The sequence below is a fragment of the Balearica regulorum genome, chromosome 6 (genome assembly GCF_011004875.1).
Source record: "Balearica regulorum gibbericeps isolate bBalReg1 chromosome 6, bBalReg1.pri, whole genome shotgun sequence".
NCBI lineage: Eukaryota > Metazoa > Chordata > Aves > Gruiformes > Gruidae > Balearica > Balearica regulorum.
The window spans coordinates 25,164,926-25,178,738 of NC_046189.1; the positions used below are offsets into that span (position 1 = coordinate 25,164,926).

The following is a 13,813-nucleotide window of genomic DNA, read 5'->3' on the forward strand; positions in this document are numbered from 1 at the left end:
TCTTGCTACGAGTGTTCAACCCATGGTTTCAGGGCAAGTTTTCCCACTGCTGAATCCTCAGGGACAAAACCTCCATCTTATGTCGAGGTGATCTTGATTTCTTTACAGACATGTATTTGTCATTCAGTGACCTGATGCCCATTTTTCTTTGGATACTGAGTACAGCAGCTCTTTGTAACAGTCTCTACAACACCCAAATTTTCCACAAACCTAAAGTTGGTGTCTGTGTCTTCTGTTTCTGTCATCTGGAAAACAGCGGTGACTGGGTTCCACAGTGTCCCCCTGCTCCAGTCTCACCTGGGCAGATAAAATAGTTTCCCTCCCTGCTCAAACCCAGCTATGCCATCCCTATAGCCTTAGGAGAGCGGGAAGTTCAGTTTCCATACTTTGTAGTAGTCTGAAGGCCACTTTGCAGCACATTGGACACCTTCTTGGAATCACAGTGCTATTAGACTTTCTCCTGTCACTTCCAGAAGCAGCTGAGTTGCTGAAGGCCTGCAGTGGCCGATATTTTTATCTACCCTTCTAGAGACTTGATTGACAAGATCTATACTGTCTTGAAGCAGATGTCACAACATATTTCACTTTCTCCCCTTTTCCTAAATGGGCATATGGCCACTGCTCTCCATTTCTTTGGAGTGATCTCAGATCGCAAACAGGAGTGAGCTCAGTGGAAGCGCTGCCAGCACCTAGCGCTCTGTCCGGGGGAGGGAGTTGGAGAGAGCTGAGCCAGTAAAGACCAGTAAGGCTTTTTTGTCTTCATCTTGCCATTTAAGGAGCTTGCATAAGTTCTGTCTTCACCTTCTATAGCTGTGTTTTTCACAAAGGGCAAGAGTCAAAATTGGAGTCAAAGGATCAGCTCATTGATGTCTCTTCTGCATAAGCTGATGCGTTGAGAAAGCCCATGCCTGGAGGTTGTTTTTTCCATCTTGTCTGAGCTGCACCTTTGCTCTGCTGTGCCATTGTCTGTGTATGTGTTGAGAGGCCTGACAAAGTGTGGACTGCCAGAACCAAAGGTTTCAGCTGTGTGCCTGGCCATAGCCCTTCTCAAGCTCTTCCCCGTTTTTACTGCAGAAGTGACTACTCATTTGCTTCTGCTCCTTGCCGCATCTCTGCAGGTCTGTGCCCTCAGCTCAGCACTAGCCTCTTGGTCCCATTAACAGCTCCCTGCTCTTCTGCCTTCCTCTGACCACTGGCAGGGAAGCTCACACGCACTGCCACAGCCTGTCTCCTGTCTCTTCATGAACCACTTGCTTTGTTTTCCCTTAGGGTTTTGTCCTGGTTGTTACCAGGTTAACCCTTTTGTGGTTAATTCGTGATCATGAATGCTTTGCTGTGGGGCTCCTTGCACTAGGCGCAGCGATAGGATTAACTGGCCTCATTGCATCAGCTGGGTGTGTGCAAGGGCTTCCCTGACACGCCTCTCCACTCCAGCACTGCAGGCAGCCCTGACTGATGGCTGTGCAGGAACAGGGGCTGCGTAGGAGAGCCAGGATTTCCAAAAAGGTGTGACATCTGTTGAACCAGCTGCAGATGTCTTCTGCCTGTCACAGTTTTGAGTATGCAGTCCCCCAGCTGTGCTCTTAGACACTCTCGACTTTCCCCCTTCTTCCCGTTTCCTTTTCTGGGTGCACTCAGTTGCTAGCACGCAGCAAGGCTGGTCTGAATCTCAGCATTTCCCTGCCTGCATCTGCCTGGAGCAGGCTCTTCTTGAGGTGCATGTAGCTGGAGGCATGCCCAGTCCTGGGGTGGCCACAGGGCTCTGGAGATAGGCAGCAGGCAGCCGTGGGCTCAGGCTTCAGGCTGGCCATTGCCATAAGCCTGAAGCTACCACCACTCTTCCACAGGCACATACCAGCCCTGCCTTACTTTGCTGTTCAACTCATTGATGAAAATAACGCCTCAGTCACGGGTTTGGCTATTTCAGTGCTTCCTGCTGTGTGTCTCTGCCCTCTAAAGCAGTACTGCCTTGAGCATACGTAGCCTGTGGGTTAGCTGTCAGTCCCCTTGCACTATGTCTAACTAACGAAGCCTTGTTTCTAATCAGACTGGGTGAATGGAGGGACTGGTTGTTTACTTCTAGCAGAATATGCCTGCTGGCCTCATCTCTAGGGGACTGGAGATGTAGCAGCAAAGGGCACACGGACCTGCCTGGCCAGCTTCATCCCTCCTGCAGGTGCCAACGCTCCTTACCCAGTTTACAGAGCAACGGCCCGGGGCCGTGTAAAGCCCTTCTCCGCGGGCTGCCCTCCAGCAGCCAACGCAGGCTGGGCTTGAGTGCCACGTGCGGTACTGGGGTGCCAGCAGAAGTCAGCACCCACGAACAGGGAAGGAGAGCCTAGCAGGAGGGAGGTGGGCAGGGGCTGTGCAGTGTACCCCCACTGTGCTGTATAATCAAGCAGGGGGGTGAAAGGGAAGGGGACTTTATTTTGAAGCCGTCACAGCCTTCTCTCGGCCTGTTATTGGGGAGGGTCATTGCCCTTTGCGGTCCTGTGACGAAGCGTGCCTCCGCCTGTTGTCAGAAGGTTAGTAAGCTAGTCGTGGAGCTGTCCTGTATCAGGACAAACAGTCCTTAACAGAGCCATCTGCTCCCTGTCCCCATGCCAGCCAAGTTGTTTAATCTGGGCAAAGCATGTTTGCTGCTGAGGACGTGCACTGCCCACCTGCAGTGCTGCCCGCCTGTGGCCCTGCTCCAGGAGGGTGGAGGTGGCTTCCTTGCCCCTTCCTTGCCCCACTACGGAGCAAACACGCTTGGGACACCCAGCCCCACCATTTGCTGCACTGACACCATCCCCAGAGGCAGAGGCAGCCGTAGCAGGGCCCAGCCCGTCCTGCCCTATTGATCAGAGCAGGAACTGAGGCTGCTATCGAGAGCTGTGCTGGGCCCTATGCTGACCATGGCACCCTGTGTCTGGCAGCCAAGGTAGGATCTGGTGGTGGAGTCCCAGAGGGTGCCTCCATCATGGCACCGTGGCTGAGCAACAAGGAAGGACTGCTTGCGGGAGCTCTCGCCGTGTCCCTACTGAGCTGTAGTGCTTGTCCCAGAAATGGATGTTCTCCTTTTCCCTGTGCTTAACTCCCCCTCAGCCACTATCTCCTCAATTACACGCTCCCCTTGCTCTTGCCAGGCCATGCAGCCGCCTGCCATGCTCCACACACTTGCTCCAGCTCTGGGCTATGCCCCACAGACTTCGTGGTTTGGGGCTGATGCTGGGTTTTGCGGTTGGTGACGATGGCCCTGTTTCCTCTACAAAGTTCGCCTCTGAGCCAGACCCCGCAAAGCTGCTGGTCTTGCATATCCTTCCTGCCCACAGTGGGCTGGAGCTCCGTCAGCCTCAGCTGATGTGGGAAGGGATGAGGGTGGGCAACACCCTTCGCCCACCGCCTTCCTTTCCTGGCTGTTGCGGGTTTGCCCTTTGCCCCAGGCTGAAAGGGCGATGCCTCTGCAGGCACTGGGATGTCGCAAGCTCAAGATGAGGGTAAAGCCCAGGAACACACGGGGCACTGTTGCGAGGGAAACCGGAGGGCTCTGACGCCAATGCCGGATGCTGGCAAGCGCAGTAACGCCTGTCCACGGGGCACCTTCAACACCAGCTCCTGGGCCTGGCCTCCCAAAGCAAGGTCTGCCCTGCAGCCCAGGCACGAGCTGAGCTGTGCTGTGCGAAAATGCTGCTGCTGCAGCAGCTGTACCTGGCCCCAGCCCAACAAGCAGCTTCGTTCTGGGTGCAACAGCCTCAGTTTGCAGTTGCCTCAGCGGGTCAAGCTCCTCAGCTTAATGTGATGCTGATGCTACAGGGGCTTGTTCTTAACACGCTGAGCACCTGAGTCAAAGGGTCATGTAGGTCCCTTACCCCTGGCAAACTGCTCAGCTGCCTGGGGGTGAAGCCAGGCTGGAGGCGAGACCTGGGAGCGCTTGAAAACTAGTGGTGACTGTGGGGAAAGAAAACCTGAAGCCACTTCAACCACCTGGCAAGAGCAGGAGTTTCAACATAGGCTGCATGCTGCCCTCCCGGAACGTCCTCCTCAGCCCACTGGGATGTGGCCCTCGTGCTGGCAGTTCCCCGTTCTGCAGACCCCACTCCCACCCTCTATGCCAGGCTGCAGCCCCTGGCCCCCTCCTTGACCCTGAATGCTTCCCTGCATCCTTCCAAAAGCTTGAATTTCTGTGCTTGGTGTGCTGCCTCCCCATACCCACCTCCACCTGTGGCTCCTGGCCTGGGATGGAGACTGTGCCCAGGGGTTGCTCCTAGAGCGTCTGTTGCTGTATCTGCAACAGGCATTTGCCTTTCCAGAAACATTAATGCCACAGTCGTGTGCATGGGGGATTCAACAAAAGGTGTTTCTTTATGGCCAGGTTAGACCCGTTCCTTCCACCACAGCCTTCCCTCCATACAGCTGAAGCTGTCACCTGGAAAGGGCCCATCCATGAGCACGGAGGGAGGAAGGATTGAACAAAAGAGCCCAAAGTAGGGCCCTTTTCCCCTTGTGCACACACCTGTGCCCATGTTGGGGTGCAGCATGCCACTCCAGGGGAGCTCCAGTCATCCTCTTGCATGAGAGCCCCAAGGCGGGTGCTGGGACAGCGCCATGGCGGCTCTTACTGACATGAGGAAGCCGCAGGGCTGCCGTTACTCAGTGTGCCCAGAGTAACCAAAAACCCACGCTGGACACAGTGGCCACGCTTCCCACCCTGCTCCTTGCCCCAGCCGCCTGGCCTCAGCTCTCCGGCAGCTGACCCAGGGAGGTGGAGGGAAGAAGTGGGTGGAGGTGCTGCACCCATCAGTGCCTGTTCATGGAAACGCTATTGCAGGAGGGAGCACGTGCTTCAGTGGGGAGAAGCAGCGTTTCACGACCTTACGCAGACACCAGCTTCCCCCCAGCTATTTGCATTGCACAAGGGAGCCCAACGTCCCTCCCCGTCCCCACACAAGGGCATGAGGGCAAGGTGCTCTGCCCAGGACATCATGGGCATGGTTGGCCCAGCACAGGGACTCAGCCCCGACAAAAACCTTCAGAGCCAATTTTAGCAGCGCAGAAAGCGACTGGCCAGGATGTTCTGGCAGAGGGACTGCCCATGGCTGGTGGTGGCTCAAAGCCACTGCTGCCATTGCTCTGGCCTTGGGAGAGCGGTGATTTTGCCCAGGAAGAGCAGTGGTGACTCTCTAAGGGCACTAGGGACGCTGCGTGCTCAGCCCTGGTCCTGCTACAGGGACCTGACCTGGGGTCCCTGAAGCAGCGCAGGCTTCAAAAGATTTGAAGCACATTCCCACCATACAGGCACATTTTGCTCCACGTTCCCAATGTGCCTGGGACTGCCTGTCCTATGGTGCCACCAGGTCCCTCCTTTCTTCCATCCTCTCTCATTCTCTTCACTGGGAGAGGAAGAATTTGGTGTTACGGGGTGCAGGAGGTTATTGTGCAGGAGAGTCTCACAGCTGGAGCGCTGGCTCCCTCCTCTCCCCCTGCGGCCAGGCTTCCCAGTGCTCCTTCGGAAGGTGTTGCTCATCCTGCAGGCTGAGCCAGGGGCCCCGGAGCTGCTGCTGCACCAACGGGGTCCGGAGCGTTTCCCTACGGCGAGCAGGAAGCCTCAGCTTCGCACCTCGGCGGTGGCGGCATCCCAGGAGCCAGCGAGCTCCCCGGAGGCAAAGGGCGGAGGGGCAGAGCCAGTCCACCGTGGGCCGGGAGCAGCCTCCGGGCGATGGGTGGGTTTCGGCGGCTGCCTGTAAAGCGGGGTGTGCCGCGGCTGATGTCGCCGACAGACACGATGCTCGGCTGAGTTTCGGCCGGGGTCGGCCCCTGCCCGCAGCGCTGCGCGGCCTCCCGAGCCGCGGCCGGGGCCGGGGCCGGGGTCGGGGGCCGGGGGCGGCAGCGCCCCGCCCAGCGGCTGAGTCACCCAGAGGGCGCGGGACGGGTCGGAGCGGGGCGGTAGCTCCGCGGCAAGTGGCACGGCTCGGTGCGGGGTGGTCGGTGCGCACCGGCGGGCGGGAGCGGGGCGGGGCGGGGCGGCCCCGGGCCCCTTTGTTCGGCGGGAGGCGGCGGCGCGCCGCCCCGCCGCTTTGTCCGCCGCCGCCGGCGGGAGCCGCTCGTCCCGGCGCGCCGTGAGTGGGGCCGGGGAACGGGGCGGGGGGGCTGAGGTAGGCAGGTGGGGCAGGCGTCGGTTCCCCGGGAGGGCTGGGGGCGGGAGCTGCGGGCAGGGAGGCTGGGGCCGCGGGCAGGGGGGATCGGGGGGGCTAGGGTCAGCAGGGCTGGAGGCTGCCGGTGGGCTGGGAACCCCGGGAAGGCTGGGGTCGGGGGGGCTGTGTCTCCAGGCTGGCAGGGGTCAGTAGGTCCCAGCGTGAGCGGGACGGGGTCAGCGGGACGGGGGCCCCTGGGCGGGTAGAGGCTGGCGAGCCCCGGGGTGGGCTGCCCAGTGCTGGGGTGCAGGAGGCCCCGATGTGGGTGGAGAGGTGGGGTCTCTAGACAGGGCAGGTTGGGGCGGAGAGGACGGGGGGCCCCGGGCAGGGGCACTGGGGGCCGGTAGGGCTGGGGCTGTAGGTGTAGGGCCTGGCCAAGGCACGTGGCGTTGGTCCTGACTCACGGCATGGCCATGAGGCAGCGGGTGGCTTGGCCCCTGCCGCAGAGAGCTGGGCTCTGGCTACCTGCCCTGGGCGGGGGGAGAGGGTGCAGGGAGCTCTGTGCTGTGCCCACTGCAGCTCCTGACTCACGCTGTGGTCCGTCCCTGTGTCACCCCTTCTTGGCCACCACGGCAGTGCCCACGTGTGTGCTTTTGCTTTCCCTGGGCTTGCCAGCTCCCAGGGCTGCCCTCCTGCCCGGTCCCCTTGTCTTGTCCCCTGCTCCAGCCCCTCACCCTGGGGCCAGGGTGGTGTGCTGCTGCCAGACAAGGGCTACAGGCTGACAAAAAGCATCCCCCTTCCCATGGGGTCCTGGGGGATAAGGCCTCACGCTGGGGAGATGGAGCACCAGCGAGACCTTGTGGGGTGCCCAGCCACAGGAGGATGGTGGCCCTAATGGGTTGGGTTGTGGTCCCTGCTGCCAGCTCGTGCCACCTCCTGCGGCTCAGCAGGCTCCGCTGAGCATCAGGCTGTCAGCGAGAGCATGTCCTGGGTGCAGGTGCTTGTGCTTGGAGGGGCCTTTCTGTTTAGATGAGGTTGCTGGGAAGCAGGCTGAGCTAAGCCCAAAAGATCCTCTTACTCTGGACAATAGTGGCGTGAGTGCAGTGGGAGCCGTCATCCGCAGGGATGTGTCCTGGCTGGAGGCAACGGGATGGGGCTGGCCGGAGAGTAGGCGAGGTGTGGGGAAGGCTGGGGGCTCTGTGGGGACACATCCCCTCTGCTTATCCCGGGCAGCCCTGCCACCTGCTGCCCTGGCATCAGCTCATGAGCAAGCTGCCGAAACTGAGGGTGGTGGGGCGTGCCTCCCCTTGTGTCTTCTCCTTTGGCTGGGAGCTGCAGCACAGTCCTTGTAATTTCCTCCCCGACCTCCGGTGTCAGCTGCTTCACCAGGACTTTGTGCGATTTCTTGGCTGCCCCATGCTGCCCCCCGCCATTGCTCTCCTGCCTCCTGCTCTGCTGGGGGGTGTTCTGAGCACCAGCCACCACAGGCTTCGAGGGCTCGTAAGGATTGGGGCTTGGGGTCCTGCAGGAGGGAGGGCACAATGTGGAGATTTGGTGGGGCAAAGTGATGCTGTGTCACAGCCAGCCCTTGAGGGAGAGCTCTGCGGGGTGCAGAGGACCTGGCTCACGGGCATGTGGAGGGGGACATTGTTTGGAGGAGCCCCCCTTGGCTGGGGCTCGGGGCTGGCAGCTGCAGCGGACCCTGCTGTGCTGCCTGCCTGTTGTCTTCCTCCAGGGGCCTGTGGACCCCCATGGGAGGGTGTGGGTGCTGGCGCAGGGTACGGCACTGGTTGGGGAGCTGCCCAGGACCAGGTGGCAGACGGGTGCTGTGGCACTGGGGCAGAGGACGCTGTGTCTGACCCCTGCCTGTTCCCTGACAATCCCCAGCTGGCGCTGCCCAGTGCTGCCGTGTTTAGCCTGGCTGCGGCTGCGCTGACTCTTCCCCCAGATGTGTCCTGCAGGGAACGGGTGAACATCACAGCCTTTCCCCTGCTCCCCAGGTCCCCTTTGCCCACCTGGCTGGCGGTGGGGCGGGAGCAGGATGTGAATGGGAATGCAGGGAGGAGGCACTGGGAGGGGGACGCAGTTTTGGGGAGATGGATGCCCACGCAGGGCTGTGTTTATGGGTCTGGTGGGTAAGGGAAGAGATGTCATTGCTGGGAGAGGGGCAGGGCAGGGTGCCAAGTGGTGGTTTGGGGGGGCTTGGTGAGACACACGCGAGTTTGCTCAGTGCCTGATTGCCTGCCCCTTCCCTGCAGGATCTGAGCTCACTGCCTGGCCAGGATGAGCTGGAGTTTCCTGACACGGCTCCTGGAGGAGATCAACAACCACTCAACCTTCGTGGGCAAGATTTGGCTGACCGTCCTCATTGTCTTCCGCATTGTGCTGACAGCCGTGGGGGGTGAGTCCATCTACTACGATGAGCAGAGCAAGTTTGTCTGCAACACGCAGCAGCCCGGCTGTGAGAACGTCTGCTACGATGCCTTTGCCCCACTCTCCCACGTCCGCTTCTGGATCTTCCAGATCATCATGGTGGCCACGCCATCGGTGCTCTACCTGGGCTTTGCCATGCACCGCATCGCCCGCATGCCTGAGTCCTTGCGGCGCCGGGCGCCGGCAGCCCGGCGGGCACGCATGCCAGTGGTGCGCCGGGGAGCCGGGCGGGACTACGAGGAGGCGGAGGATGATAACGAAGAAGACCCCATGATCTTTGAGGAGATTGAGGTGGAGAAGGAGAAGAGCCCGGAGGGTGGAGAGAAGCATGATGGCCGGCGCCGCATCAAGCAGGACGGGCTGATGCGCGCCTACGTCCTGCACTTGCTGTGCCGCTCGCTGCTGGAGATGGCTTTCCTCTTCGGGCAGTACCTGCTGTACCGCTTCGAGGTGAGCCCCTCCTACGTCTGCAGCCGCAGCCCCTGCCCGCATACCGTCGACTGCTTTGTCTCCCGCCCCACCGAGAAGACCATCTTCCTCCTTGTCATGTATGCCGTGAGCGGGCTCTGCCTCTTCCTCAACCTCTGTGAGCTCGTGCACCTTGGCGTGGGGCGCATCCGCGACGCCCTGAGCCAGCCTGATGGCCCCCCGGTCCCGGCTGGTGGCAGCCCTGCGCCACAGTACCCCAAGAAAGCCCCCAGCGCACCCCCCACCTACCACTCGCTGAAGAAGGAGCCGCTGCGAACCCCGCTGCCCGACGGCAAGCTGGACTACCGGGAGAGCCTGGCCCAGGCAGCGGCAGCGGGGCGCTTCGCCTTGGCCGGGGCTCCCCCGGCGCATGAGCTGGACCGGCTGCGTGAGCACCTGCGCCTGGCCCAGGAGCACCTGGAGGTGGCCTTCCACCTCCAGCCCCCCCCACGGCCCCCCAGCCCTGCCCGCAGCAGCAGCCCCGAGGCCAACGGCATTGCCGTTGAGCAGAACCGCCTCAACCTCGCCCACGAGAAGGGGACCACTGCCTGCGAGAGGACCACGGGTGAGCCTGGGAGGGGGATGGGTCTGGCTGACTGGGGTGGGGGGCTATGGGGAGCTGCCCCCAGGGAGGGGATGCCATTCCCCTGGTATGAGTGCTAACCTGCCTCTTGTTCTCTGCAGGGCTGTGAATGCCATCAGGGACGACAGCGGTGTCTGCCGGAACGGCTGCCACCGCCACTACAGGACAGCCAGCCTGCCAGGAGCTCGGGGTGAAGGGTGACACGCGCCTGCCCGGCAGGGCTGGCCAGGCAGCCCTGACCCACTGGGCAGCAGTGGGCCAGGGGGCCTTGGGTGACATTCCTACTTAATTTTCAAAAAGGGAATCTTATTTTTATACATTTTTATAAACTCGTCAGCGTGTGCACCCTGGCATTTTTATACTCTGCTCCCGATCTCTGCTCTGGCCCGGTGCCCCTCTGTCTCGTGTTTCACCCCCTTTTCGTCACCCACACCCATTTCCCACAGCATCTTTTCCTCACACCTCCCCGTGCCCTCCCATGCCCGCTGCCACCCACCGCTGTGCCGGCTGGTGCTGTGCACGTGCAAGCCATGCTGGTGATGCTGGCATTGCCCCCGTGGTGTGGGGGTTTTGGGGAGCCGAGCCTGGGGTCCGGCTGGCTGGGCCAAACCATGGGGCAGGGTGCTGGGCTGGCATTATGCTTGAAGCGGAGGGGACAGAAGGGGTCCTGGCGGCACCGCTGCTGGAAAGTGCCGATATGGCCGGGGGGCCATGCTGTGCAGTGCCCTGGCACGGGGTTGTGAGCTGCGGGGCTGGCCTGCTCAGAAATGTCTGTGCAGAGGGCAGGGGCTGTCCTTCCCGCCACCTCCGCCTCGCTCCTGGCCGGCCGCCCTCGGACCAAAGCCCATCCCCTCCTGCTCTGGTCGTGGGGCTGGGACCCCCTGCGCAGGGCCAGACCTGGGTCCCATGGCGGGGGGATGTGGTGCCCTGAGCCAGGCTCAGCCAGGCGCCAGCAGGGTGTTTCTGATCATCTCAGCCTGGGTCACACGGGGATTTTTGTAGCGTTACTTTTTACTCAGAAATGATTGTCACTCTGTTTTTTCTTCTTCTTTTTTTTTTTTTTTTTTTTTAATATCTATATTAGTAAAGCCTGGAGACGTTTTGTACTGAACTGCTGCATCCGGTCCTTTGGGAGGAAGGGGTGGGAAGGGAATCCTGCGCAGATGGGCTGGGGCGGGCAGCACCTCCCGCCTGCCTTGGGCCCTCCCCGCTGCCCCGGGCTGACTCAGTCGTTCCTGTGGCGCGGAGGCGGCTGCGGCCGGGGCAGCCTGCATCAGCCCTCGAGTGGGATTGCTCCGGCCGCATTCCAGCGCGGTTCCGTCGCCGGCGAGAGGCCCTGCGAAGGGCTTCCCCACACCTCCCCATCCCGCTGCAGCCAGGAGCTGAAGGGATGCTGTCCTGCCCGACGCTCCCCTGCCCCGTGGCTGGATCAAACCCAGCTACACCATGCCCCCATTTTGGCCAGCACACCCCAGTCCCCTCTCTGGGATCCCGGGTCGTAGCCAGACACCTCTCGCAGTGCTCACCCGTCCCCTCCCTCCTCCAGCCAAAAGTCCCCATGGAGCTTGCACCCCGCTGTACAACCACGTTCCACCTCCATGGCTGCCTCTGATGGAAGCTGGTGTTTCCAGGCTGTTTTGGTAAAGGGAACAGGTTTATTTCACTCCTCCCGTTAAACTTTCCAAGAGGCTGTGCCGCCAGCCGCGCCACCAGTGCGAGGTCCTGGCGTGGGCTCGCCCTGGCACGTACCGATCCCTGCCACGGCAGCCTGGCCCTGCCTGGGTGCACCAGGAGGCTGTTGAACTCTGAGCAGGAGTGGGACCCCAGCCTTTTTATGGGGGGGAAAAAATGCTTGAGGGGGAGCGGGTGGGGAGAAACGGGGGCTGAGCTGGTTGCAGACAGCAGGCTGGCTTCGGGAGGGAGTTGGTACCTCCACCGGAGGCTGTGCCTGCCCCAGCCCCGCCGTGCCTGGCTCGTTCTGGGCTGGGGACGGCCCCGGGGCAGGTCTGACAGCGTGACTGTACCCAGGGCAGCCCAAAACTCCAGCTTGTGCAGGAGAGGGTGGCACAGCCCAGACCTCCCCGCTGGGTCCCTCTCTTTGGTCCCTGCAGCGCAGGGCTGGGGTTCCCCTGGGCAAGCGACTGCTCCTGGGTGGGATCACGATCCAGGGCCAGGCTGCAGGATGTCCTAGACACAGGTGCAATCCTGGGCCAGGATATTGGGCACTGTCTCGTATTTGAAGGAGTACCCACCATCAGAGGTGGTGCGGACGCGCAGGGAGCGCATGGTGCCGGGCAGAGCGGCACAGCAGAGCTGCACGCCCAGGCGATGGCTCAGCCCGTGGCCCTCGGCGCAGCTCCCGTGGCAGTAGTGGAAAACGAAGCTGCTGGGATGCACGATCCACTTGTCCCAGCCCAGCTCCTCGAAGGTGATGTTGAGGGAAGCTCGGCGGCAGTTGGTGTGGGCGGCCAGGTCCTCGGACGGGCGCTGCAGCAGGCTCAGGGCAGCCGGGGACCAGGGCACGGCGGAGCGGCGAGCCCTCTCACTGCCCTTGGCACGGGTGGTGGCCACTAAGAAGGGCATCTTGTCCGCCTCGGCGAGGCAGGGGCAGCTGGGGCAGCGCACGAGGAGCACAAAGAGTGGCTGCGAGAGCTGGGGCAGCAATGCTGAGGCGAAGTGAAACACTGTCCAGTGCTCGGGTGTCTGGACCACCGTGGCTGCCACCGGCACGCGGCCCTGCGGCGACAGGGTCAGCACGTCAGGGGCCGAGTGGTTTGGGGCAGCCGAGGGACCGGTGTAAAACCAGAGCTGGGCAGAGGTCATCACACGGCTCAGGGTGTGCGCCGAGGGCTGGAAGAGGTAGGTGAAAATCCCTTCTTCCTCCAGCAGCTTGTCCGGCTGCATGGGCTCGCAGGGCACATCTGTGGGGAGGGGGGAAAGATGCTCAGGGTGCACACCCAAACTCAGGGAGGGTTCCTGATGCTGGATGGGAGGTGGGACGTTGCAGAGGGTCCCCAGGGTGCTGGCAGGGTGCCCGGCTGCCGGTGCAGGCTGCGGCACGGTGCGGGGGAGCTGATGACTGGTGCTATGCAGCAGCCACCGCACTGTGCCTGCAGCCGAGCCCCGCTGTGCCCTAGGCTGGTCTGTTACTGCTGCCCCCATCCCCCAGCATCCTGCCCCATCTCCAAATGTCCTGCCCCATAGCTGGGCATCCTGCTCCATTCCCCCAGCATCCTGCCCTGTCCCTTAGCATCCCATCCTCCAGCACCCTGCCCCATTCCCTAGCATCCCACCCTATTCCACCGTGCCTGCTCCTCAGCCCTCCCCATCCCTCCACATCACACCTGGCCCAGCCTCTGGGCACTCTCTTGTGCTGCTGGCCCCTCTCCCTGCCTGTGTCCTAGGCTGCTCTGCCTGTCCCTGCCTGCCATCCCTTTCCACCTCCTGACTCTCCATCATACCTCACCTGTACCCCAGCCTGGCGTACCCTCTTTCTCTTCTCCTGCAGAACCCCACAGCAGCTCCTCTATCCTGTCACATTCCCACTGTCCAAGCCCTCACCCTGCTTCACCTCTCCCCCCTCTCCATCCCACCAGGACGTTCTCACCTGTGGAAGGGAAGAGGATCACCTGGGAGGTGTCCTCCAGCTCCTCGGGCTCAACTTCAGTGTTTTCAAGGACATCTCTCCGGTGCACCCTCCTCGCGTCCTTCTGGGGCTCCTCCTGGAGAAGCGGGGGGCTCAGATGCTCCAGCACCCGCGTCCGCACCTTGGCCAGGATGAGCTGCCGGTCGGCACCAGCGCCGGTGCAGCTGGCCAGGGCAGCGGTGGGCAGCATGGCAGGCAGCAGGTGCAGGAGGAGCAGCATGACCATGGGGGACACAGCAGGCCGGCGGCTTGGGGAGCTCTGCCACGGGCTCCTGCCTGCCTGCCCAGCCCGTCTGCCCACTGTGCTCCCCCCAGGGCAGGGTGGCATTGAGACCTATCTGACACTGACGCAAATGTCTGCTCGTAGTGAATATTATCTCTGGGCAGCGAAAGCGCTGAGACGTCTGGAATGTGAGGACTGCAAGGACAGTGTGGTCTGGGGGGGGACGGCGCCTGGGCGGGGTGGGGGGGGTGGGGATGGATGCTGCCAGGACAGTGGGTGCGTGGGGCTGGGGAGACCGGGCTGCAGGCAGGGTGCTGCCATGAAGGCTTTCCTGCGCTGTCAGGGAT

General features: G+C 62.0%; 2 protein-coding genes across 2 annotated transcripts; one reads left to right on the forward strand and one right to left on the reverse strand.

Annotated features, from left to right (window-relative positions):
• The first annotated feature begins 5,960 nt into the window (after positions 1 to 5,960).
• LOC142602373 (gap junction gamma-1 protein-like) lies at positions 5,961 to 10,708 on the forward strand. The gene is made up of 3 exons (XM_075756862.1): positions 5,961 to 6,098; positions 8,372 to 9,579; positions 9,699 to 10,708. Exons 2-3 carry the CDS (start codon positions 8,397 to 8,399, stop codon positions 9,704 to 9,706), a joined length of 1,191 nt encoding a protein of 396 aa, XP_075612977.1. The 5' UTR covers positions 5,961 to 6,098; positions 8,372 to 8,396; the 3' UTR covers positions 9,707 to 10,708.
• A 764-nt stretch (positions 10,709 to 11,472) lies between these two features.
• INHA (inhibin subunit alpha) lies at positions 11,473 to 13,538 on the reverse strand. Its single transcript, XM_075755755.1, has 2 exons — positions 13,205 to 13,538; positions 11,473 to 12,518 (listed from the first exon to the last, which is right to left on the reverse strand). The coding sequence occupies exons 1-2, from the start codon at positions 13,467 to 13,469 to the stop codon at positions 11,785 to 11,787; spliced, it is 999 nt and encodes a 332-aa protein (XP_075611870.1). The 5' UTR covers positions 13,470 to 13,538; the 3' UTR covers positions 11,473 to 11,784.
• Between the last annotated feature and the right edge of the window lie 275 nt (positions 13,539 to 13,813).